A 27,692-nucleotide genomic window follows, 5' to 3' on the forward strand; every position below is an offset into this window, starting at 1 on the left:
AGTTTTGACTCCCAAGAGCAGACGGTGATGTGTTAAATGCTCTACTTCAGGATGGCTCTGAGTAAACCAGCTGAGGTGTGTTCATTAACCTCTGACATTGTTTGTTCAGCCCACACTCCAGCAGTAATGGGCAGTTTTCACCAACTGATATATAGGCTCTGCCGATGTAGTAGTGCATCATACTGAAATGCACAGGCCTGCAAAATTAAAATGTGGAACCCTGGCAGCATTCTTTGTCAGATGTAGAAATCCTGAGTGTTAAATAAAAAAAATGGGGGGTTTCACCAGGATATACCTACCACACACTACAGTTTTTTAAAAGCTTCCAAGACGTGGCCATAGGTTGAATCATTGCAGTGTTATCGGTCTGTGATGGAGTGATACAGCTGACATTTACGTATATGAAAATGTCAGGGATCATTAACTCAAGTTCAAGCCATGGTTATGAATCTGAATAGCATGCTGCATTTCGATTTACAAACTCTGCCTCGTGCATGAATATATGGAAGAAGGGGCCTCTGAAGCTGAGTCACTGAACGTCTGAGAGAGAAAATGATTCATTTAGTGCGAATGAGTTAGTTAATGAGTCCTTGAGATCTCCGTTAGTCATTATTTATGTTGTAATTTTACAGCTTTTGACTCCCGTCAGCCTGTATCTACACGCTACCTCTGCTGTCATCTCTGTAGATTGACCTGCTTACGTGGCGTCTACCCAATGATTACGTCTATTTCACATCTTATCAACACACATCATTGCTGCCTTTCCACTGAGTGAATATCATATTTGACAGAATGTCTGAAAACATCATTGTGATCAACACTTGAGTCAGGTAGTCAGATTAACAATATCTTGTGGGGGAAAAATGATTGGTCCTGCTGCTGTTGTCTGTAGAGTATACGGTATAGAGTTGAGCTCTGTACAGACAGTTGAGCCCTGTATGACTGTGTAGAAGAGCCTATGTATTCATATGCAGATGAGCACAGTCTGCAAATACAGATGGGTGCTTTTCTGTGAGCATGGTTTAAGCTATCATTTGCCAACGTTAAAGCCCCCCTCTTGTGCAGAATGTTTTTCCTTCTTGTTTCTACAGTTGGATGTTTGAGCTTCACTGTGTAGAATGATGTATGTGCAGCGTTTGACACTAGAAAGCTGTGTTTACATTCATCTGCAGGAAGTGGAAAGTTTTTGAGTTTGGAGGGAATCGTGCTCCAGTATACAATTTATAAAGGTGTGATATGGAAACAAATAGCCTCTGGTGCACATACATAGAAAATAGACTTTTAAAACACCATGTGACTATTACACAAAAGACCAGACAATGAGACAAAACGCCAGCTTTTTAAACATTAATAATCTGACTAGTGAGATCATGTTTTGACAGGAGATCAACCAACATAGGTGTTATGCTAGCATATTGTTATACAACTTATTTTCTTAACATAGCCACATATTTCAGACACTTTTAATTTAACAGATAATAGTTTTACATTTTAATCAGGTATTTCTATTTTTCTGCTCTTCTTCTGCTGTGCTGTAGGTTGTAAATGAGCAAACAGGGTTTGGATGCACCCCATCAATGTATGGAGACAAGAAAAGGGTGTGTACTATAATCTGGTTCAGAAGCTCCAGGCAGACACTGAGAGGCACTGCAAACACTTCAGAAAAAAAGTGAAACTGAGATGGACCAATTTCTCTCCATGAGTGGATTCGACATCGTAAAGATAAGACACAAATTACAGAAGTCCCCACTGAAGCGAAACAAAAGCTTAAAGCTTAAAAAACAATAAAATAGATGAAAAGGTGTACCCAGCTGTCCCTCAATAAAGCATTCTCTGGAACAAAGATAAAATAGTATAAACTGTGTGAAGTTTCGATACATCAGTGTTACTTTGAAAACGTAAACCTTATTTATTTCAAATAACACAAACTTACATCATCATCATTGTGATTTTTATTTATTTAAATTCTCATAAAACACATTGAGAGAGAACCATTGACAATAGTGCCAAGGTAAGAAGAGACACACAACTAAAACCACCAATGAAAGCTAGGGGGGGGGGGGGCATGACAGACCTGGATCCTTCATATGGCCGGGGTGTGACAGGATTTGTCATAGGTCTTTTGTTTTATTCCTAGGATTGACTCTCTCCATCTGAGGGACCAAACTTAACAAGAGCAGCCCAGATTACATTTTTGGGGACGTACTGCCTTTGGTGGACTTGTAATATATTCCATCATCTTCTCATTCACAGCTTTGTCTGGGCTTCTGCTTCTGTATCTACTGCTGGATACCCGGGCTTACTGTGGTGTAATTCGCTCACTGTGGGGAGGGGGCAGAGCTGCAAACTCCTGTTGCTCCCGTGTCTCCTGTTGCTCCCGTGTCCTGCCCTGGATCGCAGGCCTTCAAATTGCCTGCGGTGCTAGAAGTAAAATTGTAACTGTTAAGTAAAAATAATGATTTTTGTCAGCGGCTTTATAGTAGTAATGAAATCAAGACTGGAAATGGGTCTTCTCACTTTGCGTTTGGCATATGTGGCAACAGAAAAGGACATGAGTAAGGTGTATTTCCAATTGTCCCAGGAAGTCTTCCTCTATGCCACTTCACATAAGAGTCTATCAGTGACATCCACCTTGCCTTACAGTCTGCCACTGTTAATGTGAAATAAGTAAATTATCAAACACATGATAGACACCCACTACTCAAACTTGATTTCTTACCTGAAGAGCCACAGTGATGGTTTGCCACTATCCCTTGCTCCATTGTTATAACATTACAAAAGAACAACAGACAGCAGGTTTCGGGGTCGGGGTAGAAAGTAATAGGGGCAGCTGTTTTTATGTATGACATTTTTTGCATATTCACAGCTACTGAATTTCATCAATGAAGAAGAAGAAGACGCCTTGTTTTATATCTATTATGTTTTGGGCATTTGTGCCTTTGTTTCAAAGTAGGTGGCATAGAGGCCGACAGGAAACAGGGAGAGATGGAGGAGAATGACTCGTAGCAAAGGTCCCTCGCTAGAGTCGAATCAGGGAGGCTGTGATTATGAAGCATGCACAGTAACCACTCGGCTACCAAAGCACTCAAGAAATGACATTTTAAGGTTTTTTTATCAAGGTAATTGACCTTTTGTATGTACTATTCCAAGCAGAGGATTTTTTATACATTGTTAATATTTTTTATGTTTATTACAGTTATAGTTTGCAAATTGTAGCTTTTAAACTAGACAAACCACACAGTACAAAACCAGCAAATTGCATTACAATGTTTCTGAAATGATGCTCCTCATCCCAATTTCAACAGGAATTACCTTGAAAGTTCAGTACATGTGGTGACTGCGCTTCAAATACAACTACTGCAGTGATCAACAACAAGTATAACACAAATGTTTTCATAATTATCATCTCTTTTTGCTGCACATAACATGTAAAAACTGATTTTTAGTTTAATCATTAATCTTATTTTAAAAATGAATAGAATAATAACAATGTAGTTTCGGAAAAGACTAGAAATGCTCCTTTAAATTTGTAACTTTGTAAACAAACTGTAAACTGTAAGTGAAGGGCAGACAGATGTTTTGTTAGCAACAGTACTGAAGGATAAGGGTCACATCATTCAGCATCTTACTGACAGATGCTGACATTTGCAGGGGATTTTTTTATTAGATGTTTAATATGCCACTGGCTGACTCATCTAAATTCCTAAATAGTGGTGCGCTCCTCCCCTCTTATAGAATATATATTTGTCCAGCTGAGTAGCTAGCCGTGATCGTATAGTGGTTAGTACTCTGCGTTGTGGCAGCAGCAACCCCGGTTCCAATCCGGGTCAGCGCAGCCTGGCCCCAATGTGGGACTAATAAAGGAATATCTTATTTTATCTTTGTTTGACATTTTAAAACTGACCCTTTGGCTCTCAGATTTTGGAATATAAGGGTTAGGGTTGACATTTTATAGAATATATGATAAAACGTGATAATTAATTATAACAACCCTTAGTTGTAGCCTTCTAGTATATTCTCTGTTATCATGCAGATTATGTTGACAAGGGGGACATCAGTCATATAAATTTGCTGCATTGTCAGTAATATCATGGTCTCTGCGCCAAGAAATGCTGCACAGAAAGTGTGTGTGTGTGTGTGTGTTTGTGTTTGTGTGTGTGTTTGTGTGTGTATGTGATTAAAAGCTCTTCAGTTCTTCAGTCTAAAACTCATTATATCTTAAAAAATTCGAGCCACTGGGTTCCAGATTATTAGTAGTCGCGCTCATTATTTTTTCTGTTTGCATAAGCACTTGTGTGTGTGTGTGTGTGTGTAAGAGAGTCTAGGGCCACACAGATCTCTGAAGAGTAAACTGCACTGATAAACTTCACTCTTTTACTGACAGTTAATATCTGTCAAAAGAACAGGACTGGAAGTAAACAATCATCGGCTTATTTACCTCCATGTCCAGTCGCTGTGTATCTGTGTTTTTCTTACCGCTCATTCTCTCCTTTTTTATTCGCTGAATATGGCTGATTTTGTACTTTGGACCTCGGATTATCTACACCAGAAATATATAGTCGCCTTGACTTCCATGCCGAATCTGGAACACTGATTTGAAAGACCAATGCCAGTGAGCCTACCAGTTAGTTGGTTTAGCTTTGTCTTTTATGCAAAATGACTCAAACAAACAAAATGTCACCAAAGAAGAATTATGCAGTTATGGACGAGGAAGTTGAGGAGACAAAGAAATTGCTTGACAGTCTGTCAGAAGAGATTAAATCTGTCTCTAATAAGCAGATAATGATTATGGATTTGATGGGTGAAATCAAGGAAGTGAAAAGACAAAATGCCAAGAAGGAGACTCAGCAAACCTGGGGCACTACAACCACATGAATGACATTATTGTCAGTGGGTTGAACACCATGTCCCAGACATATGCCTGGACTGTGACAGTGATGGACAGTGGGAAGCCCACCGTGCCTGAGTTCAGCTCCCTGGAGTGACACGTTTGCTTTCTCCCACAACAACTGAATATCTGTAGACAGCAACTGCAAAACAAAAAGTAAGAAACCTGCTGTAATAATAATGTGCTCTAAGAACAGAAAACATAGAAATGCACTGCTCAGACAAGGGAGAAAGCTGGAGGAAACCGATATGAATAAACAATGAAAACTGCAGACATTGCCGGAAGAAAGCAAAAAGAAATCCAACGTTGACAACAAATTGCAACGCGTTCATAAAACTGAACGGGTCACCGGAGGAGGTCAAAGTGCTGGTCATCAGATGAATTGAGGAATTGGACATATATCAGTGACTTCAGGAATAGCAGCACACCAAGAACTGGGTGAGTATTAGTGATGACAACCTCTGGGAGAACAGCAACTAAGGTAATGAAACTGACAAAGAAAAATGCTGACATTGCCAGACAGGCATGCTTCCTGAAGAAAACAAAACAAAATCCAATCCGCAAGAACAACAAGCTGTAAAGTGTTCATAAAACTGAACAGACCACCCGAGGAGGCTGAAGTGCTCGTCACCAAGGAGATCACTGATGAACAAGTATTAACAAGTAAACAAGTATAAGTGATGACAAGTCTTGCGAGAACAGCAACCGAGGTAATGAAACCATCTCTTGAACCAGAACTCAGGTCACCTCTCAAAGAGCGTAGAGTGTAACTGTCATTAAATACAAATCACGACAAGCTCTGATAGATGTCAGTTATTTCCATCTGGAGATGACAATTTACCAGACACGGAAAATGATATTGATTCTGAGAATAATTTTTGCAACAGTAGACAATACTTTCTGCATCGGTGTAATATTCCTGTTGCACCGAAGAACAATGCAACAGCAGTGTGAAAATGGATGAGGTAATATTAATAATATAATTCAGTAGTAAGAGCCTTAATTCAAACTTTTCAAAGAGAGACACGTTTAAGACCAATGGATAAGGAATTTACAGTAATGGCAATCTCTAGCTTAACAATGAACACGCTACTATGATACTACAGAAGGGTCTGAACTGATTTTTATTGATAGGACTGGGTGGGAGAATTGCTTTATATATTGATAAAAGTTAAAAAGGTAAATCTGGTGGTATCACGTCACTTCATTGAATGCATCACTGTAGAAATTGAGATTGAGAAATCAAAAAATATATGAAGTTGTATGTCTAGAACACCAGGGTCTTGTATAGAAACCTTTAGGGATAAGTAATCGGGGCTGTATGATGACATAAACAATAAGAAAATGGTGTTTGTCTGTCGGGCTTTCAGTATTGACTTGCTAAACCTGCTTGACCACAATACAACTACAGAGATAATCAATTCAATGTTCAGCATTAGCATGTATCCCTTAATTACACAGCTGACTAGAACAACCACATTGTGCTACACTAATTGTCAATATATTCCCAGTGTTACTGATGAGAGAGTAATAAGTGGAAGACGTACTTAGCATAGTATTTACTTACTGCGGTTTTTGAAGTCATTCAGAGCTGTATAAGGACCTACAAGGATGTTAAAACATTAACCTAATTAAATGTATTGAATGTCTCTATGAAAACAGGATGCCTAAATCATATACAACTATTAACTACTACTACTATCATGAAGGTCCTTTACCTGAAGACAGTATATGTATGTGTGAGAGTGGGGATGTTGCATTCATGTGTGTGGGTGTATATGTGTATGGGTTGCTGTCCTTTGTAACAGTATATATAAAACTCTTCGAGGTGCTATTTGTGTGGTTGAAGATCTACATACAGTATGTACAGTGCATTCATATTTCTGTATGCATGTGCATTTCCCTCCAGTTATTTCAGCATTTCTTGTGAAGTAATTTGTCAGGACCCAAAGAGGACAGACTGGTAGAGCAGATGTGCAGGAAACGCCTCCATTTCCATAATTACCTACAGAAAAAACATTCCCTGCAAAAATCAATTTACCCCCCTAACGAATGCGCTCGTAAAGCGACTAAGACAAACACAATGAGCTACAGGGAGCGGCTGTATTTCACCTCAGTTAAACGGTAAAATATTCCACTGCAGTACCAAACTAGTGTACAAATCAATTTGTCTCCGTACAACATCATTCTTTAAAGTAATAATATATAGTATTCTTGTATATTAAGTCTTTTTTTCAACTGTACATCACTACTACATGATGCAGCACTTATTCAGTCTAGCCATCTCATTAAGGATATTACTTTTCTTGTTGTACTTGTGTGGATGGAGATTTCTCTTTTTTTGCTAAACTCTGGAATCATGAAGGTAAAAAGACATAAAAGGAAACCGACAATTGTATTTGATTGAATTCTGCTACAGCATACCTATCTGCTCTGCTCTGTAAATCACACACCCTGTGATACTGTTAGTTCTGCGTGCATGTAGATGTTGGCATACAGCCAATCTAATCGCCTCATTTTAAACCATATTTGCATGAAGCAGAAACAGCTGCATATGTTTTAGCATATATTCAGAAGATCACACTGAGCCTGATAGCATCCTGTTACACAATACAAGAGCCACACGCACCAAACAACAACCCACATTAGTTTTCTTGCTAAACTCTTTCTTATCTAACTTTCAAACATGAACACACTTCTTCTAATGCAGCTTAGCTTGTTGACCAAGCAACCAAACAAACATTTAAGTGCACCACTAACATCAGTTAGTAGGCTAGGCGGCTAGTTAGCTGCTCAGCTGCAATACATTAAACAACATGTAAACATACCTGCTAATGTCACTTAGGACTGTGTAAGTGCTGATGTGGTTCTTCAGTACCACTGCTTTAATCATCATTTAAAAAAAACTTAGTTTAATGAGCATTTTCTGTGTAGTTGTAAATGTAACTCAGCCTTAAGCCATCAAAGGTTAGTGATATGAGGGATTTCTGGACCCACATAGGAAAAGTTGAAAACTAACAGTTAGTTGATGCTTCATGATGCAGTTTATTGGACACCATCGGGAGAAAAATGTTTCTCCTTGTATCATATCAAGATATAGTCGTATAGGGTGAACACCATGCTCTAGTGAAACATACAGGAACCATTTGAGAGGACTTGCGTACATTCAGACCTTCTGTTATACCTTATTCCATTTATGGTGAGATCCTTAAAGTTCATCTTCTCACACATTAAGTAATCTTCCAGTCATCAAAACGCATTAATCACACAAAATGAACATTATATGTAGACATATTTTCATCTTACATCTTCCTTGGGAGCCTCTCATCACAATGCAACCTCCTATATATGGGAAAACAGCATGATAAATGGATGTAAACATCCCATACAGAATTCATATGTGAAATCTTACTAAGCAAAGGACATAACCTGTGGTGTCCTCAGTGATAGCTACTGCCCCGAACAGCACAATGCATTCATATTTGATTTTCTAAAACATTTTAAAAGCTTTTCTAAATTGCTTTCAGTAAGCTACAGCTGCCCCCAATTTAATTAACTAAGACTTTTCATTGCTAGCTCAAGCCTTTGTATGAGCAGCTATTCAACTCTTAAATGTTTCCTAGTTAAGGACCTTGACAGAAAATTTCTAGGTAGACCTGAATTTGGCTATGACTTGAAATTAATTTCTTTCTTTATTTTTTGCTCTGCCATTCATCTATGAATGCTTTTGTAAGCTAGCTCGGGCAGAATGAGTTGCAGACACTGACTGCTTTTCATCCTATTAAATAGACAAAAATGCTGTGTTTTCCTCAAGTGTCAAAGCACTAATAGCCTTTTCACAATGAATTTTTTACAAGGCAGGTATTTTTGTGTTTTGCTTATTTTTCAGCACAGTTTGAGTCCTAGTATATTCAGTGATTTTGAAAAAAAAAGATTTTATTTTATTCACGACCTTGGCCTTTTCTATTATTAAACATAAAGCATGAAATAAACAGCTCAGCTCTTAACCTTTTAGTGTACAAGGTAAACCAAATATCCTTTTCCAACTTGCTACTCCCATGAATCACATTTTGTCATACAAGGTCTTTGCTATGCTTCACGCAGTGCTGGTCGAATATTTCACTGACTGGCTAGGTGTGCAGAGGTGAGAAAGTAGGCAGGCTTTGAACTTCTCTCTCAAGCTCTGTGTTTGGTTGGACCAGCCATGGACTTTTTAGTGGCACATCAAACACTGGCATTGGATCGGTAGTCTGTATCGTCACGGTACTGGAATTTCTATTAGTGACTAGCAATGTTTTTCATTATCGATTCATTTGTCTGTTATTTTCTTGATTTATCATTTAGTTGTTTAGTCCATAAACTGTTGGGAAGTGATAAGTTGGTTATCAAAATGGTTTGCAACTAATTGATTAATTTAGTAATAAGTAATATTGCTGCTGGGGAAGAGTTATTTCCAAAATATATCTTTGCTACTGGTAATTATAACCAAAAATAGTTAAATGTAAGCAGAGTAAGACAGTAACAAAGACAGGGGAAACCAAACAAAAATAATTTCACCATCTCAAGTAGAAGGGCCTGGTGCAGTATGACAAGCACGCAAAACAAAACCACACTCCAATGGTGCAACTTATAGCTGAGTCACTGGTGAGCTTTAACCTATGTGGCAAAAAAAAAGAAAAAGAAATGGACAGTGGTGTTTGACATGATTCCAAATTCAAACCAAGTAAAATCATGGGAAAATAGGTACATTTAATATTAGTAGAAACATTAATAGTATCCCCTGAGGATAAAGTCTGTTGCTCATCTGTTGTTCATTCTAATCTCCTGTGACGAACTGGAGGTTCTCATTTTTTAATCATTCAGTGATCATTTTCGTCTGAGTTACTTCTCCTAAGGCTCCCTTAGGAACAATAAAAGGATGAAAAAGATGAATTAGTAGACTTCTCTAAGACAAATGAAGTTAACCCTCGTATTGTCTTCGGGTCTATTTGACCCGAAGACAACATTTAATATGTCATAACTTTGGTTTTCTTATATATAATTGCCTCAAAATGACATGGATGGTCCCTGACTATGCTCTTTGCAAGTAAAATTAATTATGACTATTTTTGATAAATTATGTGTGTTTTATTAAAATTTATAGCACCTGTGGTCTTCCCGGGTCAATTTGACCCGGTCACATTTAGTGGTGTAATTGGTCACGCTATTGCGCTTTCCAGCACAATGAACATATACACACACACACACAAACACCCACACACACAAAAAAATTACCTCTAACCCCCCCCTCCCCCCCGCCCCCCTCCCACACACACACACACACACATACACACATACACACACACACACAACTCCAAAGCTACAGATGTGTAAACCTGATTTCATTACAACTTCTGATCTACCTACATGGGGCTACACACACACACACACACACACACACACACAAATTTACCTCTAACACCCCCCCCCCCCACACACACACACACACACACACACACACAACTCCAAAGCTACAGATGTGTAAACCTGATTTCATTACAACTTCTGAACTACCTACATGGGGCTACACACACACACACACACACACACACACCCACACACACAAAAAAAATTACCTCTAACACCCCCCCCCCCCCCCCCCACATACAGACACACACACACAACTCCAAAGCTACAGATGTGTAAACCTGATTTCAGCATAAATTCTGACCTAGCAACACTCAAACACACTTCAAAGCAAACAAAATCTAGACCTTTGATATGTCTTTACCCAATTGGGGACAAGATAACAATAAACAAAACAGACAGAGTATATAGCATCCTTGGGGCATTTCACATTTCACCCGGAGACAGCATAATGAAGAGGACCTACACTGTATCACAGGCTCTTGACCTCATTTTGAGCCCTGTGGAGGAGGAGAGAGATGAGGAAGAAGATGCAGAAGAAGAGGAGGAAGTGTCAGAGGAAGAGAATGTCACTGAAAGTGATGAAGATTTTGCTCCAACTGATGAGGAGGAATCAAGCGATGAAGAGGAGCCTGCTGAAGTTGAAGATATTTTCCAATCAAAAAATGGAAAGGTTCTCTGGTCTTCAATTCCTCCAAGTGACCGATGGCGTATGTTGGGTGCAGTGAGGGAGAGGAGCCCCCGAGGGCCAACAAGGTATGCTGTTTCTCGTGCTAATAGCATAAAGTCCACATTTGAGTTGTTTATGCCAAAAGAAATTGAAAACATAGTGCTGGAAATGACCAACAAGGAGGGGCGTCGTGTGTATGGGGACAATTGGAATAACAAGGATCAAACAGATTTACAGGGATACCTGGGTCTTTTGTTCTATTTTTCGTGCCACCATGCCACTGAAGACATTCCACATCATCTCCAGAGTGATTCGCTTTGATGATCGCAGCACCAGACCAGCGCGCCGTGCCAGAGACAAACTGGCTGCCATCCGACAGGTGTGGGATAAGTGGGTGTGTCTCCTGCCACTCATGTTTACCCCCGGCACTGATGTGACAGTGGACGAGCGCCTGGTACCATTCAGAGGTTGATGTGGTTTCAAACAATATATGCCGAATAAACCTGGCAAGTACTGCCTCAAAATCTGCGTAGCCTGTGATGCCCAGACCAGCTACGTCTGGAATATGCAGATGTACACAGGCAAACCTGCAGATGGCCAGCCGGAGAAAAATCAGGGCCAGCGTGTGGTTCTCGAGGTGACAGAGGGTCTTCGGGGAAACACCATCACACGTGACAACTTTTTCACATCCTATACCCTTGGCCAGGAGCTGCTAAGGAGGAAGCTGGCCATGGTAGGAACTGTGAGGAAGAATAAACCAGAGTTTCCCCCTGCACTGCTGGCAACAAGACAGAGAGCCAAATTCTCTTCTCAGTTTGTGTTCACTGACACAAATGTTCTTGTCTCCTACTGCCCCAAAAAGAGAAAGAAGGTGCTTCTCATGAGCACTCCGCATCGGGACACTGCAGTTAGCGCCACAGAGGACAAAAAGCCCCAGATCATCCTTGATTACAACAAGAACAAGGGGGGAGTCGACAACCTCGACAAGGTATTGTAATATTTATTCATTCAGGTCAATGCATTGCATTCTTATGTAAGAAAATAAGAATTCATTTTTGACTGATTTGTTGTTTGTTACTTTTGCTGCAGGTCAGTAGTGTATACAGCTGTAAAAGAATGACAGCCTGTTGGCCCCTGACTGTGTTTTATAACATGCTTGATGTGTCTGCATACAACTCCTTTGTGCTGTGGAGAGAGATAGACCCAAGCTGGAATCAGGGGAAGTGCCACAGGAGGAGGCTGTTCCTTGAGGAACTTGGAAGGGACCTTGTGGCACCTCTCATAAGGAGGCGCCAGGCACTTCTCCGCACGCCAGACTCTGCCACCTTGGTCATGGAAATCCAGCAGGATGCATCGACCCCTGCGGCTGCTCCTCCTCACCCATCACTCAAAAGGAAGAGGTGCCGATTCTGTGCAACTGACAACAAATCCAGCATCAGGTGCCAAAAATGCGATGCACATATTTGCAAAGCGCATAGCATCGTAACCTGCCTCTCATGCAAATGAAGACACATGGACTGTTTTTCTGTTTTTGTGTTAGTTGATTTGAAGTTGCATGCACGCATGTGCATACACACATACGCACACACACACACGCACACACACACACACACACACACACACACACACACACACACACACAGTTTCTCTGTTCTAAAGAAGTTGAAAATAGTTTTGGAGAAGTTTTCAAATAAATGCTGTGCTTTGCAAATCATAGTCATTTGTTCTCTCTTATTTATGAATACAATTGTATCATTCAGTTTTGACCTGTGGATATCCTGGCTAATGTTTGACATACAAGTCAGTGGTTATCCAACATTAGTAATAAATCATAATAAAAAGTATAAGAGGTGTAAAATAAGTTTAAAATATGTGGTAATGAGTTGGAATGAAGTTGGCTAAAAATATGTAACAGAATGGTGTAATCATTTGACACTTTATGCTTTATAAACAGTCCAACAAGACTGGGTCAAATTGACCCGGGAGGACAACAGGTGTGACTATTTGCTGCCATTAAAAAAATTTATATGCTTTCAAAACAATATCCTGACTAAACTTTGACCTATACCTGTCTGTGATAGTACATCAGTATATGTGCCTCTGATCCTAACTATAGTCAAAATATTTCATAATGTCTGAGCTTTTTACTCAAAAAGTTGGTATAATTTCATGTAAATGAGGTCTACCACACCATACATTACAAAAAAAAAAGTAAAATCTGTGGTTATGTGTTGGAAACAAGTTGACTAAAAGGTGTAACACAGAATTGTGTGATCATTTTATACTTCATGCTTTATAAACAGTCCAACAAGACCGGGTCAAATTGACCCGGGAGGACAACAGGTGTGACTATTTGCTGCCATTAAAAAAATTTAAGTGGTTTCAAAACAATATCCTGACTAAACTTTGACATATACCAATCTGTGGTATTCCATCAACTTGTGTGCCTCTGATCAAAACCATAGTGAAAATAATTCAAAATATCTGCTTTTTTAACTCAAAAATTAGGTATACTGTTATGTAAATGGGGTCTAATATACCATATATTACAAAAAAAAGTGTAAAATATATGTTAATGTGTTGGAAACAAGTTCACTGAAAAGGTGAAACAAAAAAATTGAGGATCATTTTATACTACATACTTTATAAACAGTTGAACAAGACCGGGTCCATTTGACCCGGGAGGACAAAAGGTGCGTAGTAAAAACGAAGACAATACAAGGGTTAAATTGAGATAATTGTAGCAGTACTTAAGAAGAGAAATATACAGAGGAGATCTCATCAAGAACGTGAGAACAATCTGAGACTTGGATGATGAAATCTGAGATGTATGATCCCTATAAGAGATCTCATCGATGTACGTCCAATGATCACTGGCAGCTCTAGTGGGGTATCTAGAGGTTGAGATGTTGATGTTCTCTTGAAGTGACTATATACTGTGAAAAAAATGATTAATCAGTCCCGAAAAAAAGGACTGGCATACTTCTGTTGTGTATAGTTGTTTTTAGTTTGTTTTATGTAAACAAAAACAGAGTGATATTTTTAGTCTTGTAGTTTTCAAAAGTGCTCTACCTTACTTTTTAAGAAATGAAGCTACGTTTGAGAAAACTTAGAATTCCATTGACCCTCTAACGGTCAAGGACTCTCTTTCCCTCGGGGATCTTCTCATGGTGTCCAAAGATGAATTCACAAAATCTTCAACAGAGAAAAAATAATCAAAAAGAAAATGAAACAGGTGCAGGCAATCTTCTTTTGATGCCTGATGCATGGCAACAAGGCGGTATGATGAGAGGAACAAGCCGCTGTCACGAAATAGCTCCTGCTGGCCTGATGGTGTTGATGGGCTTTTGTCCAGATCGCGATGTCTCTCTCCACTGGTGTTGAGAAGGCTCTGAAGTTCTCTGACCTGGCCTGGGTCTGTGAGGGGGAAATAACACGAACAGTACATTCATTGCTGTGTGTCCAGGCCCAATAACTAATCCACTAGTAAACAAAATGATAGAACCACACAATAGAAATGAACTTGTAATTTAATCAAATGTTTTCATGTACAAACAGTAAGTTTGACATGTTACATAACTCATCTATTCCCAAAATGGGCTTATCCACCCTTCTCATGTAGAGGAGGGTTCTTTCAACCTCTTATCTACATCCATGGTGGCTTTGTTGCCCCTGTAGGGTGGTGGGTTGGCTGCATTGCCCTAGTACAGGGGTCGGGAACCTATGGCTCGCGAGCCAGATGTGGCTCTTTTGATGGCTGCATCTGGCTCGCAGACAAATCTTTAATTAAAAAAAAATAAATAAATAACCTTAAAAATATAAAACATTCTCGTGTATTTCAATCCACTCATTTCCTACCGCTCATGTTCATGGTTTTGAGCGGCTTTTGGGAGGACAGCTGTGGCCAATCACAGCTGTCCTCCGGGACAACGGCAATTTTTTATTGGACAATGTGTCAAACGGGTCGTTGTGAGGTCAGGAAGTAAACTTCCCTCCTTTTAGTCAAGGAGTCAGCTAGCTAATTGCAGAAACCCTTTTGACGAAGAAGATGGCTAAAAGAAAAAAAGATGAGGAATATCGTACTTTTCAGCAGGAATGGACAGAGGAATTCGCCTTTGTGGAGAGAGCAGGTTCTGCAGTGTGTCTAATATGCAATGATAAAATCGCATCGTTGAAACGGTCAAATATAAAGCGGCACTTCGACACACGCCATTCTACATTTGCATCGAAATATCCTGCGGGGGACAGCAGGAAAAAAGCATGTCAAGAGCTACTGTGCAGAGTGCAAGCTAGTCAGCAGCAACTCCGGGTTTGGACTCAACAAGGTGACTGGAATTCGGCTAGCTTTGCTGGCGCTTTAGCGATTGTGAGAAGCGGAAAGCCATTCACGGATGGGGAGTATGCCAAAACATTCATGGTTGATGTTGCCAATGAACTTTTCGACGACTTTGCAAATAAAGACAAGATAATCAAACGAATAAAAGACATGCCTTTGTCGGCAAGGACTGTTCATGATCGTACAATCATGATGGCAGATCAAATTGAGGCAACACAAGTGAAGGACATAAATGCCGCACCATTCTTTTCTCTCGCTTTGGATGAGTCAACAGACATAAGCCATGTATCCCAGTTCAGCATCATTGCAAGGTATGTTGATGGTGACACACTACGTGAGGAAAGTCTTGCTGTTTTGCCTGTGAAAGGGACAACAAGAGGTGAAGATTTATTCAAGTCTTTCTCTGAGTTTGCTAAAGAAAAAAATCTACCGATGGATAAACTTATTTCGGTGTGTACCGACGGTGCTCCGTGCATGGTAGGGAAAAACAGAGGATTTATAGCGCTTCTTCGTGAAAATGAAAAGAGACCCATCCTAAGTTTTCACTGTATCCTACATCAGGAGGCGCTTTGTGCTCAGATGTGTGGCGAGCAGCTTGGTGAGGTGATGTCGCTGGTCATTCGGGTGGTCAACTTTATTGTTGCCCGAGCTTTAAATGATCGCCAGTTTAAAACACTGCTGGATGAAGTTGGGAATAATTATCCTGGTCTGCTTCTGCACAGCAATGTGCGTTGGTTGTCAAGAGGGAAGGTGCTCAGCCGTTTTGCGGCTTGTCTGAGCGAAATCCGGACTTTTCTTGAAATGAAAAACGTCGAGCATCCTGAGTTAGCTAACACCGAGTGGCTAATGAAGTTCTACTATCTCGTGGACATGACTGAACATCTGAACCAGCTCAATGTGAAAATGCAAGGCGTTGGAAATACAGTGTTATCTCTTCAACAAGCAGTGTTTGCATTTGAAAACAAACTGGAACTCTTTATCACCGACATTGACACATGTCGTTTACTACACTTTGAAAAACTGGGAGAGTTTAAAGATGCATGCACAACAAGTGACCCTGCTCAACATCTTGATCTTCAGCAGCTGGCGGGCTTCACATCTAAACTCCGGCAGTCATTCGCCGCGCGCTTTGGAGAATTTCGTGAGCGCACACGTCTTTTTAAGTTCATCACCCATCCACACGAGTGCGCAGTGGACAGCGCCGACCTGAGTTACATCCCCGGTGTCTCTGTCAGAGATTTTGAGCTACAAGCTGCTGACCTGAAGGCTTCAGACATGTGGGTAAATAAGTTCAGGTCACTGAATGAAGATTTAGAAAGACTTGCACGACAGCAAGCAGAGTTGGCGAGCAAACACAAGTGGGGAGAATTAAAAAAACTTCAACCCGCGGACCAGCTGATTGTCAAAACTTGGAACGCGCTTCCCGTCACGTACCACACACTGCAGCGTGTGAGTATTGCTGTATTGACAATGTTTGGCTCCACGTATGCATGTGAGCAGTCTTTCTCACATCTAAAGAACATTAAAAGCAACCTACGATCACGTTTAACGGATGGAAGTCTCAACGCCTGCATGAAGCTTAACCTCACCAAGTATCAACCAGACTACAAAGCCATCAGCAAAACCATGCAGCACCAGAAGTCGCATTAATGGTAAGAAGTACTTTATTCATCATTTGTTAGCAACAGCATTAAAATTAAAATGCACACATTTACTTGTATTTAGTGTTAAATATATTGTATGGCTCTCACGGAATTACATTTTAAAATATGTGGCGTTTATGGCTCTCTCAGCAAAAAAGGTTCCCGACCCCTGCCCTAGTAGAATAGTGGGTCAGTGGTGTTGCCCCACTAAGGAAGTGAGTGGACTGCCTTGCCCCTATTGGATGATGGGCCACGGGTGTTGCCATTGTTGGGTGGTTGAACCGCACTGTATTCAGATAGTGGCCTCCTCTTAATCTTCAAATGCTGATACAGTAATAGGTGTGTTTGGTGAGGTTGGTGAATGAATGTGCCATGCTAACGTTAACGTTAACTAACAAACTTCAGTGTCTGGTTCAATTGGTTCTGAGTATTGGTATTAGTTACTGAGTCTGCAGTTCTTTCAAAGCACAACTTTTCACCCAACATCCACAATCTGAAAACAAGAGCTGGATTCTCTATCACACACAAAGAATGTCCACATGTGTAACAAATCTGCAAAAACTGTGGGAAAGACAGTTGGACTTGGAGATTCAGATGAGACAGTAACTTAGTTGGGGAGACTCATTTGAGAACTTGCATTTCACATTTTTCTTGAATGTGTGATCAGAAACTAGACACTTGTAAGTCAATTTAGAGACCTCACTATGTATAGTCTTGACTATTGCTCATTTTTGTGTAGGAGATTTATATGGAGATCCCATCTTGAATTTTCCTTTGCTGTGGGTTACCACTAATGCCATGGATTACTGTGTCTTAATGTGTGTTTACACAGTTTTTTTTTCATAGCAAACTCATCCAAAGCCCAGAAATTGGGAAACTGCAACAAGTGTGTTTTTTCTACATGAGGCTGATATCTGAAAGCAATAAAACTGAAAATTAGTCATTTGCCACCTAAACTGTGATTATTCATCTTTCATATCAATACCATAAACTGCCACCCTGTCAAGCCTGTCAGCAGTACTGCAAAGAGACTAAACCACAACATACCATCCATGAATCACATGCTGAACAACCCAAGTACATCTAGAAGTCAAATCCAGACACATTCCCCCACCACATGTACATTATATGGGAATCTGCAGGTGATTGTATTTTATTTTTGCCTTTATAATTTATTTGACCATAAAACCCCCCTTCCAGCTTCTTTGCACAGGGAAATTAGAACACATACCACCTGATGTAAAAAAAAAAAAAGCAATTATCTAAAACCACATGAACTTAATAAGGTAGAGACGAGGGCTGCATCACGTCCCGTGGCTCCAGATCTGTGTCCCTATGTTGCTCTGATGCGTTTATGTATTGAACATAAGGTGCCTTGCATATAATCATTAAACAACCTTACATTGTAATATATTAAAAATGTTATTACCCATCTTCCCATTCCAGGAACTGCAAGATATTGTAAAATGGATGTACAAGTGAATGGTAATAAAGGTTGCTATTGTTAAACCCAATAAGACTGTAAGGGTTAATTACTTTCCCCTATGCAGCATCTTTGTCAGGTGGTATATTTTTCATATCAAAATTGTTATACAGCAATTTGTTTTTGTAGTTGTCTCTTTTTGTACCATTTTCAGTGGTCAAATTTGGTTCAGAGATGTTCAAAATTCTATCTAGTTAGCTATTTTTAACTATATGTACAGCAGCCTTTACATTCTATGGCTAGTTTTAGAAAGTGAAAGAGAACTCAAGAACTCAAGCCACCTGTAAGAGCTGCTTACACTACACATTCTTTCAGGTTAAAGGTCTTAAACTTTGAACAACAAAAAAAAAAACATTGTCAGCTTATCTAAATCCCACAAATTCCAGTGTTCAAACACAGTTTATGGCAGTTTATGGTATTTCCTTCCATTCTATTTCTTGCTGTGACTTGTTCTTTCTCACAGTGTCAAGAATCCTGTCATTCATATATGATTGCATTTACACCAATTACATTTCTGCCCATGTTCCCCAAGTCAGTCTCCACATGCCATAATTTACAAATTTCTGTAGTTCTGCTGTTATGTCTTTCAGACCTTAATTGCATAACTCACCTCATCACTGCCATGACCTCCATGATATCCAGGAAGACTGGTCCAACGGTTTCCATCAACCACTCACTGAGTCTGCTCTACCATTGTCTAGACTCCAGAGGGATTCTATTCTATCTCCTAGTTTCATAAGAGCCTATGCTTTATGAAGATGTTTCACACTTTGTGAATCTAATCACCAAAAATAATTCTGTCTCTAACATCAAAAAAATATTATTATACACTTTGAAGTGCCTTCAGTGCTCACAAATTAGCTGAGACATTCATTGCCATCTCTCATTTTATATACTGTAGTTAACGACTTCCTGATACATCTAGCTCAATTCATCACCTAAACCTTGTTTGGCATTTCGACTCCTTTTGGTGCTTCATTATCAACGTCAACTGAATCTCCTTTGAGCATTTTCACTTAAACTGATTTAGACTTCCTTCAGCACCCTGCAAATACCATTTCAACTTGTTTCAGTATTTATAGTTGTCTCTCAAATGCCTTTTCAGTTATAGCAACTGTTTCAGTATTACAACAATTTTTAGTGTCTCAACTGGACATTTCCAAATATTAGTACACTTATTTTTGTACGGAATAAAGCCTTATCTAAAGTTCTTTATGGTCAATTTAAGTAATCTCATATTATGGAGTAATCCAAAGTAGAAAAGCTCCGAGCAGGATGTCCTTCCCATACAGAGTCTGATCCTATAGTATTATCCTTTCACGGTTACCTATAATTTGTTGTATAGTTTCCTACATTTTTTTTTATATCTCTGGATGTGTGGATGGTTTAACAGGATTTAGACAGCCTCTCTTCATTTACAGAATAAACATAGTGATTAAGTTACCTTATAGGTTTCAACAATAAACAGCAATTCGGAGTTGATGAACTTGAGACTCATGAATGAAGTTTAAACACAGTATCAAAATTTCACTGTTGTCATAGTCTACGCTTTGAGGACATGTTAAAGTTGAGGAAATACTGAAATGTATTTGTCCCTAAATGTTCTGTATAAAAAGAGTAATTGGTTTAACACCGTCCCCCCTCCCTCCATCGTTTGCTTCCAAAGAAAAAAATAGGCTAATCTGAGTACTTTGAGGTCATAAAATAACAATGTTAGCCAACATAATGAGCATTCAAAATGAGAATTAGGTAAATGAAGCAGGGAAAGCAAGGAATCCCAAAAATCTACCCCTTCAAAAGTTCCATTCCTCAGCTCTTTTCAGCCATCCATCTTCTCTTTCATGCTTCAAATTTCTCCCTGGTCTCTACCTCGTTCTTTTGTTTTAGAGGAAACTAGGCTAATCTCCTGACTCTGTGGGCTGTCGCAATTGGCCACCAGCCCTAGTTTTCATCCAAGGACACCGTCACACACTTTGTGTATATGTGTGTCTTTGTATAAGCCTTTGTGAATGATTGATGGTCTCGCTCACACACACACACACACACACATTTCTTTTTAATATATGTTTCATACACACCTGGTCTCTACAGGTGTAACTGTCAAGAAAAAGTGACAACAGACCAACTATGTTCAGTTGGGTACAAGTGTGTATTCATGTGATGTCACTCTCAATAAAGTGTAAGGAAATCTTTAACCATCACATTCATTTACCAAATCTCTCTCCATTTCTCTTTTACACACAATGGATGGCAGTGTGTTTTGATTTGTATGTTCTTGTAGCCACCCATAATTAATGTTGAATAAGTTTATTACTCATTTAATAACCAAGTTTACCAATAACACATCCATCATCACTGTTTCTGTATTAGAAATGGCACTGATGTGATTCCATGGATGTCTACTGTCTATCCAGGATGATAAAATATTTGCCCAGGACAAAACCAGTGTTCAAGTCCAAATATTACAGATTGTGCCACTGTGTTCTGCTGTTGCTCTCTGTTGTCTGAGTTGTGACAGGCCAAGGCTGTGGACAGCACAGCCTGAGGAAATATTAGTTTTTTAGTGGGGACACATTGTATCAGATAGTAGTCAGCTGTAGAATCACAAAAAAAAAAAAAAACTTGCATAGGCCTGCTATTTTGAGGTATGACAATCCAAAGCAAGCCGAAAGGTACAATGTAATGTGTGGAGTTTGCCTCTAAACAAAGTTATTTTTATTCAGTATTTTTTCAATAAGATACAATAAAATAAGCTTAAAATAAACTTTTATTAGCACATCATAGCCACTAACGGTTGATGAGTGGAATAATGTAAAACCATTGGGAGGAATGTGTATCTAAACAAAACTAGGACCCATCAAAACACAGCTCAATGCATTACCGATGGTAAACTCAAAGCTGACATGATTCAGACCAGTGTCTCCAATGACAACACACTCTTTCCATATACCAATATGATAAAACAGAGGATTCTGTCAATAAAGAGGAGGAGGCACATGCTTTGTATAGTGAATAAAGATTGGTGTGACACTGGGAATGTTAAAATGCAATGCTGCCCCTGCTCACCTGATCTGGAGATAGATAATGAAGATTGAAGTTCAGGCCCAGTGACACTGCATGCTGGATAGGGCTTGATCTAGACAGAGAGGTGGGTTAATCAAAGAAACAGGCCAAAAGTGCATTTTTGTCCAATCATGGTCTGCATTCCTTAAAAGAAAATTCCACCCACCGAGACAGACCTTAGGTTATGGGGGAAGCACTTCCACTCTAGCCTCTGGGAATTAAATCCTGCCGTCTGTTCTCTTCAGCTGCTGGTTGGCTGTGAAACAGTTGGATTTCCTCCTACAATGTTGGTTTCCCAGAGGTACACATTACCTGTGTATTCATCCACAAATTAGTTAGTTTTCCATAAAAAATGTCCATCTTTCCATGAACAGTCAAATGACTTAAAAGCATATTGCACTAGGCTAAAACTGTCTACAACAAGGGCTTACTTTCCTTTGTACCTGGTGCGCTTGATCTAGACCAACTCCCTCAGTGACAGCACACTGCTCCTCTCAGCTTCATGTTGAGCAGTTTTTTTGGGTTTTTTGCCTGTTGTTCAGAGCTACCTTTATAAAGAAGGACACCAAGCAACACACCAATTAGATAATTTCAGTAATTGACTGCAAATAGTTGGCAGCTGGGTAGGAAGGGTGATCTCCACTCCCACATCTCACTGGTCTCTCTTAATCAGAAAGCAAAAACACATGCATTTATATAAAGAGAGTAAAAGATCAATCCAAACCCACTATGTGGCATTGAGGTGTGTTACATTTTATAACACTCACAGGCCGGTAATCCTGATGCTGCACTCATTGTTGCCAGAGACTTCAATCAGGCTAAGCTTAAAAAGGTTATGCTTGACTTCCATCAACATATTGGCTGCACCACAAAGGGAATAGACACTCTGGGTCACTGCTACACACCATTCAAAAATGGCTACAGAGCAAAAGTGCTACATACGTTCAGGAAGAGAAACCATCTTTCTGAAGTCAAGACGGTGGACATCCTCATCTTCTGGTGTCCACATCACCGAAAGCCTGACCTTGGCACTGTATACTGACTTGAGTGGTGAGAAATGCAACTTCAGATTTGAGGAAATTCTAGCTATCCCCTCAGATACTGAGGATTTTCTATTTCTGCATCATTGAAAATGTCTTGACAGTGAACATCACTGCCTGGTACGAAACATCACCAAACAGGACTGCAGGGCCTGCAAAGAATGGTTTATTCAGCTGAACATACAATAGGCTGTGCTTTACCCTGCCCAAAGGATATTTACACCAGTCCCTGCTAGAATAAGACGAAGAGAATAACGAAGGATCACAACCACCTGGATAATGGCGTCTTCTCCTTGCTGCGATTGGGAAGAAGGTACTGGATACACCAGACAAGCACTGAGAGGATCAGGCAGAGCTTCTACACTCAGACCTCTAGGATCCTAAATGAGGTCAGTGTCTAAGACTGCCCCTCCCCCCATGATACACATGTATTTATCACTATTCCTATTCTGTTGAAACTTTTTAATCCACAGTTTGAAGTAACCGGCAGGATTACAATCTACAGTGATTTTATTTTATATGATTTGATGATCACTTATGAAGACTACAATAATGAATATATGTGACAAATATATTTGATTGATAGATTGACTGATTGAAATTGTAAATTCAAATGTGCTACTGTCCCAACATTAGCCTTTGGTCAGAATGATTTTAGTTGCTAAGGAGCACAGCAAGCATATCTACCCTATGAGCAACTTCTCTTTTATGCAACAAAACAAGCAGGTACTTGGTGGGTTTTACTTCACTTGAATTAAGTTTTTCTAGGCAACATGCCCTTTTAATTCAGAAATAAAAACAACCCAAAAAAAACAGCTACTTCACATTCACTCCTGGAAGTTACCCAGTGCAGCTACAGTCCTTAATTGAAAAGGCATCACATTGGAAGTGAGAACATCAATCATTTTCTCCACAAGCATTTTTTTGATTAACCTCTCCCTGAATTAGAATTTCCAAAAGGTTTCTTTTTTGTCTCTGCAAAAACCATGCAGCTTGATAGTTTTAACTTTGTAATAGTTCTTGGGACCCAGTGCTCAGGCTTTATTCATTGTCAAAGTTGTAAGACAATGTTGGTATGATTGAATAACCATTCCCCAGAGAGTCACCAAATTATCACAGAGCCTTTCATACGCAAAACAGGTGCTGCCTTTGTTGCACAGTAACTCAAAAGACAAATCACAGCTTTTTATGTCGGAATTCTAAATGTAAATGAAGCTTTCAGGAGAATACTGCTGAAAAAAGTGAAAACCTTGGAACTTAATTTTTGACTATCCTGTTTTAATTGTATTTGTATGATATTTATGTTTATGAAAGCCTTCACATTAATCTGATAATGCTTACCAATGGTGGTGAAGTGAACTAGTTGTTGACTTACCAGCAGTGGCTTTCCAATGGACTTCAAATTGGACTTTATCAGATAAAACAAGCTTTTGCACCATCACGCCACCAATAGTCTCCTTCTCTACGTTCATTTTAACTTTTATCAACCGTACACCTGCTTATTTCGACAGTCAGCCTGCCTGCCAGCATCAAGCTGTTGTTTTTCTGTGTTGCAGTATGATACTGTAGGGGTAAGAAATGATGTACAGTTAAACTTCCATTAAAGGCAGAGTCTCCAATAGAAGTATGTCTATTATTATAATCACGAGAAAAATCATGCTTTTTTGAGCTTCGAGAAATATAGAGTCAAATTTCATTTTATCAGCTTGTCGTGGATATACCATACAAGACAGACAGCTGTCTTGTGAAATAAATGCCTGTCTTAGTTAAGCATTGGATGACCTTTATTGTCAAAAGAAATAAAATCCCAGCCGATGAATTGAAGTCATACAGACTGTAACAGAGACAAGCTTTTGAATGTAGGCTTAAATAAGGAAGAGAAGGCTATCATGAACACTTTGGATTAATTTCACATTCTGCAGGTTGTCATACAGTACACACACTGTTCATTATTCAGATTCCTTGAAGGATTAGATTTTTTTTTTCCAAAGCATTTCGAATCACGTCAGCTGTCAAATACATGATTTGCTTCCTAACAAATCCCTCTCAGAAACTCACACATCCGATCGTGTCACCAGAGGCCTGTTACGCATTCACTCAGCCTTCTGTTCAAAGCAGTCCTTACATGACAGATGACTAGTATCAACAGCAGTTTGACAGTGAAACACACAGAATAAGCATGCAGAGATGTAGTGGAGGATGCATATTTACTGTACATTCATTCTAACAGTCAGAGCTCAGTTTCATTTTACTGCCAATTAATGGTTTGAAAGAATATTTTTTTGTTACCATGATCCAAAACGTTGACCAAAACCTTTAAAAAAAGGTACTTGAATTAACAAAACTCAAGCAATATCTAGTCTTTTCACAAACTCAGTACACATCCTTACACAGTTTATTCAGGTCCAGACTCTGTGTTCATTTTTCAAGGTTTTAAAGGACTGTGTTGATCCAGTAGGTCACCCTGCTGCCCTTCATGTATTTGTGTGTAATTTGAGGGTTTGGCACGTCTCCTTCAGGGGACTCATTTATCGACAATTACACTGTAAGATAGGAAAATCCCATTCTGTGACAAAAGCTTATTATTTGCTAGTAAGAACTTTCCATTTTCACAACACCAAACATGTTCATATGCTTTTTTTAAACCTATGAACAAGCTACTGTTTAGAACTTACATAGGCAAGACAGTGACATATACCTTGAAAACAATGGGCAGTGGATATTCTACATATAGTTTACAGTTCAGGTTTTTGGTTACTGTATATTGTGATTTCATTCAATTCTAATTTTTAGGATATTATAACTTGCCTTAGCCTAGCTTAGCATCAAGACTGAAGGCAGGCAGAGTCAGCTGGCTTAAAAAACATCAAAAGTTTGTTTTAGGGGAATAGTTGGGAAATATTCAGTGTGTGAGATTTATGCTAAACTGGGCTTATGTGGCATTGTTCTTCTTATCTCATTCTCAGAAAGAAATCAAATCAAATTCAAAAATAGGCAAAAGTCTAGGTTAAAAAAAAGCAGTAATATTTATTATAAGTTTTAAAAAATCACAGTTAATAATTAGTGACCATGTCAGTGTGGTTTGATGGGTTCGTGTCTAGCTACATAAGCAAACAACCCCACTGTTGCTTATGTATCACTAAATGATGATTGGTGCATGTTATACGTAATACCATGATATCAAAGAGAAAGAAAACTGAAACAATGAAAACATAGAAAACACTAATGCATAAATCTCTCAAGTGAAATCACCAAAATATTCAAACTTTAACAGAAAGTTGTGGTCATATCAGAACCCGCGGTTCATAGTGGGGAGCTGATCGAAAAAATATGTTTCAAGGGCTTTTAACTCTATTTCTCTCAAAAAGACTAAGTGCAGTTTTGTCCTACTTGATAGCAATAGCTGTGACCAGGCTGAAAAAGTTGTATAATGTGGTACCAAGGAGACTATTTTTCTCTTTTTGGCTCCCCTGCAAATGCAATGACACTTTCCATATTGCTGATGGGACTTTTCAATCAACAAGCAACGCTGTGTTGCCTGGCTGTGCTCTATGCCAAGACCCAGTATTATGAAATTGCCTCTCAGTGGTTATGGGTTTAAATTTCCTTTTACAATTCAGCGCTTTCATTAAAATGTTTGGGTTCTGAGCATGGAATATAATAAGTGCATTAGCTCTGTGAACCTTTACACATTTATAAGAACACATTTTTTTAACAAATGGAACACCACACTTGGGCTGAAACAAAAAAAGAAAAGAAAAGGAAACAGGGCAAAGTTTTCATCAGTGCATCATGTGTTGGCAAGATGTGTACAGTGAAAAAGTCTGTTAAACCTCATAGACACAGTAGAGTTCAATGAGAGGACAGTGAGTTTCTGGGCCTTGGTAGTGCTATTGGTTTACAATGCTTTGACCAGAAGATTGAATGTTGAGTCAGTCTTTTGATTCACATTCACTATTTAAAGCTGAATTTATCACTGTCTGAGCAAAGCTCACTGTCCTAATACTTGTGATTGTATTTACCATTAACAGGACTGTTGGTTTCTCTGAGCCATAGAAAAAGACATATGCTTCTGTCAGCTGATGACATAGGCTCATTATTAAATGCCTATGGATTTATGGTCAGTTTATGACCAAGTCAATATGGCTGTAAAGGAGCTCAAAGCAATGCTCTCACTGAGCTGAATCACTGACTCTGTTGGATGTTATCCCGCTGTTCCAGAATTTATTTGGCAATAAAATCATGTAAGTACACTATATATCTACATTGGCCCAGGAAAATGCAAAATAAGCTTCTTTGCAATTGTCAAAACCTGCACTACAGAAGTACAATTTTTTTTTTCTCAGAGTTTGCAAGACAGGCAAATGCCTTTTTCCAAAAGCAGCCCTGAAATCATTTATTGACCTGCTGAGCAAGGACAATATGGCCTATATGTGGCAGCATGACTCTCACATGTCAATCAGACAGCACTGTGCTGTCATAGGTCACTTTTAGACAATGAGTGTTGTTCGCTGGAGTACATTACAAGGGAATAAAAATCATACAGTTTTGCCTTTTGCCTCTGGTACAGTTTCATGTTATCACTGATTTACTATAAACAAATCAAGAGTAATAAACATAACATCAAATACACTGACTGGTAACTAAGTAATTGGATATTGGGCAATTCCCATAAAACTGTCATAAATCTTTGAGTAGTACCTTTCTGTACCTATTTTATGTCCTCTCCTTGAGATGCGATACACTTGGTCCAATGCTTCTTCCATTCCTGGAAGCCCCCCCCCCCCCCCCCGTTGTCATCTTTTGTCACTGTGTCTAGAGCCTCGTTTGATTCTTTCTGGATATCGTCCATGGTAGTGAATCTTCTTCCTTTCAGTCCCAGTTTGAGTTTCACTAAGCTGTAGCCATACACTTTTGCCTGACAGCAAATCCGATAACTACAACCTACTCCTGTGCTATTGATGACTTCTGGGAATTTTTGCGACCCGCTCGTATCTTCTCTGGTATCACAAAGGTCTCTGGTATCACAAAGGGTGCGATTGTATATCTAGATCTTATCTGTCATGAGCAGGTACATTACATCAGGTAATGTTACATGGACACACTTACCGTGTGGCCATTATGTTTCACTTAGTTTTTAATGAGAAACTGCCAAAATACATT

General features: G+C 39.3%; 1 protein-coding gene and 1 pseudogene across 1 annotated transcript; both read left to right on the forward strand.

The window, feature by feature from the left end:
* Positions 1 to 11,006: 11,006 nt before the first annotated feature.
* Positions 11,007 to 12,508, forward strand: LOC128362677 (piggyBac transposable element-derived protein 4-like; annotated as a pseudogene).
* A 2,504-nt stretch (positions 12,509 to 15,012) lies between these two features.
* Positions 15,013 to 16,950, forward strand: LOC128362678 (general transcription factor II-I repeat domain-containing protein 2-like). Its single transcript, XM_053323525.1, has one exon. The coding sequence runs from the start codon at positions 15,013 to 15,015 to the stop codon at positions 16,948 to 16,950; it is 1,938 nt and encodes a 645-aa protein (XP_053179500.1).
* Positions 16,951 to 27,692: the final 10,742 nt, after the last annotated feature.

The sequence above is a fragment of the Scomber japonicus genome, chromosome 8 (assembly GCF_027409825.1).
Source record: "Scomber japonicus isolate fScoJap1 chromosome 8, fScoJap1.pri, whole genome shotgun sequence".
In the NCBI taxonomy this organism is placed as follows: domain Eukaryota; kingdom Metazoa; phylum Chordata; class Actinopteri; order Scombriformes; family Scombridae; genus Scomber; species Scomber japonicus.